We start from the raw sequence: 7,544 nt of genomic DNA, 5'->3' as shown, positions 1-7,544 counted from the left end.
ATCAGCTTAAAGTCTGAATCATTTCCCATGCATAGTGATAACTAGTAGAAATATTTTAGAAGACATAAATTCAAATTCTGACTTTCCAGTAACTGGCTACTTGGTTTTGAGCAAAGGCTTTAACTTTTCTGGCCTGTTTTCTGTACAGCACATCATAGAATGGGGAATACAATGTTTGTAAAAGTCTACAAACACATGAATCTATAATAACTTTAGATTTTTGCTGAATTTCTATTATATTACAGTCCTTTTATAGGGCTCAAATATCTATTATTTTTTTTGTTTCAAAACAAACAAAAAAATACTGTGAAATAAATATCACTCCCATTTTTCAGATGAGGAAACTGAGGTTCAAATATATCAAAATGATTTGTGGAATGATTATATACCAATTAAATACAAGCTAGGATATGAATCCGGTTCATTGAATTTCAAATCAGTATGCTTTCTATGATATCACAACTGGAATATGAGAAAAATAAAGCAATATCTTTAATACAAATACAGATAGTGAAAACTTACTGCCTCAAGAATGGTATGGTGATCATGATATACTAGATATGATTGTCAGAATTGGAGATCAGGAAACTTAATTTCTAAAGCTAGTTCTCAGAAGTTCAGATGAGTCTCTTCTTCTCTGGGCTTCAGTTTTCTAACTTTAACATGATAAACTGTAGGTATAATTATAATCATATTTGGGCTATGTGTTAGCTTTGAGACCTTTGAGACTTTTAATAATCTCTTTCATTTTTTTTGTTTGCTTCCCAACAAAGAAAGTTACCCAGCAATGGTGAGAAAATCCCCACCTAGATGTTTTTTGAGCCACAGGGTCAATAAAGAACCACAGGCAACTCTAATCCCAAGGCAGCATGCCAATGTCTATGCAGATGTTCCCTTTTAACAAGATTGTCCTTCTCAGAGGTGGCTTTTTCTGCCTGCCTTTGTCTGTGCAAGGGTCATATTTTCCTTTCCTTTTTAAAAATATCATAAACTGGCTATTTTGTATATAAAAATGGAGGAGGAAGGGAGGGAGGGGAAAAAAAACACAAAGTATTAAGAAAGCAGAAGGTTAAAGGCCAATATTGATGGAGAGTTCTACTAGGAAGACTGTTGAGATTGCAAAGAGCACCCCAAGGATAGGATCATTCCTGTGTTCCTGCTAGCATGTGGCTTTCCAATCCAATCCAGCCCAACTCAGAAAGGGAGAGAGAGTGAAAAAAAAAAAAAGAGAATTTTCACACTAATGGAACAACTTGCAAATTCTAGGGAAAACACTGATGCAAATTGTTATATGTGCTGGAAACTAGGCCCATATCACTAGGCATTGAGATGACAGAAAAGTAAGGCAAAAGTAGGAGAGGCTTTGTTTAATACTGCCTGAACTTTTCTACAGACTAGACTTCTAGCCTTGGTATATATTAAATAAGTTATATATAATTCCATCTAGTCCAAAAATTTCTACTAATATCTCTTCTATCTGCTCTCCTTTTTACTTTTCATAATACTCTTGTTCACCTTAGCTATTTAATTTCCTTTTTCACCCTTTGCATTTACTTTCCCTCCTAAGTCTGATCTTTTGCTAGGACTTCTTGTTGTGGTCTCTACTGGGAAAATTGCCCTAACCAAGTGATAAGTGCACATCCCTTATCTCAATGTAATAAGGGGCCTAAAACAGGTATTATCTCCACTTAAAAGATGAGAAAACTGAGGCTCAGGAAATTAGGAAAGTTGCTCAATTTCTGATGACTCCAATACTAGAACCTATTATTAGGTCTGAACCCTCAGTTTTATTTAGCCAAGTATTTCTAAAGCAATTTTATGACTTTCTACTTTCTTTTGTTCTTATACTGTATGACATCCAAAACAAGCACAACTTTGGGAAAGAAAAAAGAAAAGATATCACTATTAGAAGGAACGTATCAAATACCTATTAAGTTTCCATTGCTATTTCATTCAAATACAACTGAAAAATGGTACTTAACCCTAAGTTTATCTGATTCAAAATCTCCATTTCCCTTTTCATGTTGTTGCCAAAGAGACTAATCTCATCTATATGTATGTCAGGGTGCTTAGCATGTGTTACCTAATATAGGAACTGATCAGTGTGCACATTCTATCTTTAAGACAGTATGGCTATCCATAAAATGTTAAATCTTTGTGATTCTGGAAAATTTATTTTTAAACCTATTTCCTTATGTGTAAAAAATAATATCCAAGAATATGTTTTAATCACTTGCTTTTGAACTTGAGTGATTATTTGTGTTCATTGTGTTTATAGATATTAATTCACTTAATCTTCACAAAATCTCTGAGATGAATCTAATAGTATTGATTTCATTTAAAAAATTAAAACACTATGAGTAGATAGATGAAGAGCTCATCAATATATAAACTGGGTAGAACCAGAATTATTTTAGGCAGTCTGTGCTTTGGATGCAAAATGGAGAAAGCAGTCCTTATCTCACAAGAGTTTGACAACTAAATAAAATGACAGTCGTGAAAACATATAGCAAAAATGCATGTGTTAAGCAAATGTCAGGTAAAATTTTTTCCCCCAAGTTCTCTTGTCTAGTGTTTTTGATCGTGTGTTGTTGGACAGTACTAGTCTTATCTGGGAATTTCAAAAATTTTCATGTGATTTTCCAAATGTGGAACTCTTACTTGGGACAGTTCTCTTGTAGGTAAATGAGTTTAAGGCATAGTGGCCTTGCTGGCACCTCTCTAAAAAGGAAGTTTGAATGAGGTTCTAGTTGCATTCAGACTTCCATTGAGACAAGAAATATCTCAGTTAAGGGTTCTAAAGTATGACAAATTGTGTGACCACATGTGAATGTACCTGTGTTTCATAAGTGATTATGACTATTGCAGAATGTAACAACTGCAAGGACTTTCAGAGTTCTTTGTATACATTAATTTCTGTATTTATATATTTTTTATTGTTTTATAGATGGGAAACTAAGGCTTACTAAGGTGAAGTACTTTGCATAAAGTCACTCTCTGAGCCAGTGCAGAACTTAAACTAGAGTCAATTTGTGGGAAAATGTATTTATGTCACTCTATGTCACATTAGCAATACCTGTTTATGGTACACCTATAGTGATCCTATTATAACTTTTGGTATGGTAATAGATACACAAAGACTTCTAAGAAATGAAAATCCATCCTCAAGGAGTGTATAGTGCCATATGGGTAAATAAGACAGAGAGAGCATCAGGAAGCTCACAAGACACAAATATTACAAAATCTGAATTAACATAATTTGTTGCTATGAAGAGTAACAAATTTTTTACAGCTCAGTGGCATGGAGAGTTTAAAGGGGGCCTACTGGGACAGTTTTTAATTTGGCCCTTATGTAGAAATATAGAGCATATAGTTGGGAGCTAGTAAGGATAAACTAGCTGTAGCCAGGAAAAAGAAGGAAACCAGCAGCCTGTTATGTTCTAAAGATCAATGTACTAAGTCTTTTGCATATAAGTTTTCTAATTTTCTCTTCCAAGGCTATTACTATACACATTTTATAGATAAGAAAAGTTCAGAATGTTAACTGTTACCTGAAGCTACATATATGGTCAGTGTGAGGGCCAACTTTGGAAAAAAGAATCCAAGAATAAACCTTATAAAGGGCTTTCTACCAAAGAATGTATATACACTGAGGATTAATATGTGAGCCACTACAATGTGTAGAGGGGCCTGAGCTACTTTTTAGGGTTGTCTATAAGCCTATTTCTTAAACAGGGTCAATATTCATGTCTAGCCAGAGTAAATATATGTAAAACACTGAACACACAGTTTAATATGTAGCACTTTTTTAACAAATGGTAGCTGTCATCATTATCATTGTGAATTATCAATTATGTTTATCTCTGCCTAAATGAACATATGTATCTGTTGCTGGACATGATCACAGCTCTGTATGATTCCATGTTTCAGCAGCATGCCTTTTTCAAAAATAGAACTTTAATTATTAGTATATGCATGTTCTCTGTTAATTCATGTGAGTCTGCCTGTAAGTTTTGTGGAAAGTAGGATAGTATACTTCCTGAAATCACAACCCAATTCTATCAAGTGTGAACTAGGTGACATTGATCAAATTACCTTACTCCTTTGTTCGGCAGTTTTTCCTTCTGGAATATGAGGATAATAATGTCATCTCTTCATAATGTGGTGGAGAGGATTAATTGATTTGATCTATGTAAAGTAGGTAGAATAATGTCTGACATTTCATGCGCACACAATAAATATTGTTGTTAGTATTATTTTATTAACCTGAAACTAAGGCTGTGTGACAGTGTGGCTCTATGTGTGTATCAAGTATGTGTATTTCTGCTTTTATATAAGACTTCACCTATGTGATGCAAGTGAATGTATTTGTTATGTATTTTTGTTCATGGGTGTGACTGTAGCTGTGGCATAGTTTGACTGAATGTTTCACCCAGCTCCAAGAAATCTAGCCTACTGGCTGATATACTGGAATGAAAACCGAGAGGTTTGGTTTTTAATTCAGACAAAGAATTGAACATATGAAATGTATCTGCGCACAGTAGAAAATCTCTTTTGAGAAGTTAGCAATAGTAGTCTCACATATTCTCAGTTGTTATGTACCACTTAAATTTTTTAAATTACAGCAGATATACAGAAAATTGCATAAATCCTAAATCCATAGCTTAGTGTATTTTGATCAAGTGAACACATCTGTGTAACCTGTACGTAGATCAAGAAACAGAACATTACCTAGAAGCCTTCTTTTTCTTCCTTTCTCTAACTTCCCAGCTCACCAATCTTTACCTCAGGGATAATCTCTATCCTGGCTTCTAATAGCATAGATTGATTTTGTCTGATTTTGTACTTGATGTAAATTAAAACATACAGTATATACTTTTACCTGTCTGGTTTCTTTCTGCAGCATTACATTAGTGAGAATCATTCATATTTTAGCATGTAGGTGTAGTTTGTTCATTAGCGTTGATATACATAATTGCATTGTATGAAGAAAGTATAATTTATTCATCCATTCTAATGTTTATTGATATTTTGACTTTACATTCTGGGCCTATAAGTATCTTAAAAAGTGGGCTTTTGGGGTGAATTCTCATTTGGTTTTAACCACAATTCAAAAAAGGTAGAAAATTGCAACAATGAAAACAGCATTTCAGGGAGAAATAGTGACTTGATTCATGTATGGAGTGAGTCATTAGCCCAATTAGGCTTCTGGTGCCGTTTTCTTGACTGTTGGGTCAGAGTACATACTTTCTTCTATCTTCTGAAAAAATTGAATTATGATTTCTCTTCTGAAGGAAGTGCTGCATAATTATTAGCGCAAGTGACTCTTAAACTTTGCCCTCCAAAGTCCAATGTGTAGAGATTATTCAACACTTGCTGACCTGAAAGAAGTCAGGTAAGACAGAGATATGGAGCTAATTTGTTTTTGCTTTCTCAGTCACTTGGTCTGGCTCTTGCTTTTTTAGGTTTCAAAACATTTTCATTTTCCTTCATACCATCAACCATTCACTTGCCTGTTTCCCAAAGTAATGTGGGCCATGGAGCCAGGTCATCTCTTCTGCACTTTGCTGTTCATTCCAATTTTGTGGCCCCAACTGACTGATGGGGCTATTCGAGTCTACTACCTCGGCATCCAGGATGTGCAATGGAATTATGCTCCCAAGGGAAGAAACGTCATCACGAACCAGCCTCTGGACAGTGATATGTAGGTTTAATTTCTTGTGGAAGAGAGCTGTATTAATGGGGAGTTAATACTAGATATCAGGAGGTAACCTCTTGAGGACCTTTTCCCAGGATGTGATAGCAAACATTTCTGATCTCTCTGGGCAATATACGTGGTGGCATGTTTTCTGGAAAAGGCCACTTAACTCAGCAGCCAGAATTCTTATAGGGAGTCAGCTTTTTAACACAGCTGTATATCAGCATTTTTAGGATCCTAAGCCAATTCCATATTTCCTTGATTCTTAGATGATATACACAGTGCTGTCTAACCTTTAAAAGCTGTCTAACATTACAAAAGGAAATATGATGTGTGTGTGTGTGTAAACATTGTTTGTGAGATGTGTGTGATGGAACTGTGTTCTCATCTTCACTGGAACTATACTGGTTTCAGGTATATGAAAACAATATGATAAAACTTAGAATCAAGGAAATAAAATGAATAGCTTTTACTCATGTAATGCTCTGTTTGTGACAGGCACCATACCAGAAATCAACACAGTTTCTCTCACCTAATTATCACAAAAGCTCTGGGAAATAAGTATGCATAGATCAGTAAACTGAGGTTCAGGAAAGTCAAGTTGAGTTGCCCAAGTCCTACAGCTAGTAAATGGAAGATCTAAGATTTGAACTGGGTCTCACGGAAACAAAATTTGTATTCTTTTTACCATTTTGGAATTAACAGATTCCTTTCTTGATCTTAAAGTCTTGCAGGTGCAAGCATGTATTGAGAAAAGAAAAAAAAATGTGTGTGCTAAATAATATTTTGTGATCATTAATCATTTTGTCTATAAACTCATAGATTTACAAAGTTGTCTGTAATATCTGAGAGCTCTCTAGGAAGAGTTAAAGAAAAAAATAGCTGTCAGTTTATGAAAAAAAAATTCTTATTTATCTAGTTTTAGAGATGCAGAATCATATGTTAAAAATACCCTTCAGGGATAACTTTGTTATCCCCCTTCCTATTTATAACAAACATCTATTAATCTCTTGTTGTTTTGCAGGCATTATTCTAAGTTCTTCACACATTTAAATTCTTTTAGTCACGAGCAACAAATGTCCAAGTTTTGTATTGTGAACAACTCTGCTTTATAGATAGGGAAATTGCTCACAGAAAAGTGAAATAACTTGCTCAAATTTACACAAATTTTAGAAGTGACAATATTGGCATGAAATCCGCCATTCCAAATTCCAAAGCTTTTGATAGTAGCCTTTTTATGTAAGTTAAAAATGTAGATTAGTCAAATAAGCTAGGAAGAAAAAGAAAAAGAAATGGATGGTTTCACTCATTGCAGGAGAGTGAGGGATCAAGAAAAACAGAGAGAGAAAAACAAATGTAATAAAGTAAAAAACAAAAACAATAAAACATTGAACAGCTATTAACCAGAGACATTTTTTAAAATAATATAATAGTTTATTTTCACATCATTTTATGCCCTTTTCCATCTCAGTTAATAGTCCCCGTGGGATTCCCACCACCAAATCACCCCTGTGCCATCACCATAGTCCAGTGCACTTCCCTCCCCCCACCATTTTTGACCCCATTCCCCACTGTTTTTTATTCCATTCCTCATTCCACCCCCAAAAAATGTTAAACCAGAGACATTTTATGAGGGTGGAAAGGGGAATGGGATCAGCACTGGAGTGGGAAAAGTGCACAGGACTATGATGTTGGCACACAGGTGAATTGGTGGTGGGAAGCCCATGGGGATTACAGTTCAGATGAAAAAATGCACAAAATGAAGAATAGTATAAAAAGAAAATAAAGTAGATATTAAAGATGGTCAAATATCAGAAATTCCATGATTTAATGTAATGCTTCTCAT

The 7,544-nt window shown here is 34.6% G+C and overlaps 1 protein-coding gene across 2 annotated transcripts in view; it reads left to right on the top strand.

Annotated features, from left to right (window-relative positions):
- Positions 1–5,528: 5,528 nt before the first annotated feature.
- Positions 5,529–7,544, top strand: part of HEPH (hephaestin) — a 90,039-nt gene continuing 88,023 nt past the window's right edge. For both annotated transcript variants that reach the window (XM_012733920.1, XM_012733919.1), the window contains exon 1: positions 5,529–5,704. In XM_012733920.1, the coding sequence (XP_012589374.1) occupies positions 5,529–5,704 (176 nt within the window). The remainder of the gene's footprint in view (positions 5,705–7,544) is intronic.

The sequence above is a fragment of the Condylura cristata genome, unplaced genomic scaffold, assembly GCF_000260355.1.
Source record: "Condylura cristata isolate star-nosed mole 26May11 unplaced genomic scaffold, ConCri1.0 scaffold00043, whole genome shotgun sequence".
Taxonomy (NCBI): Eukaryota; Metazoa; Chordata; class Mammalia; order Eulipotyphla; family Talpidae; genus Condylura; species Condylura cristata.
This window is presented reverse-complemented; position numbering and strand designations above follow the sequence as displayed.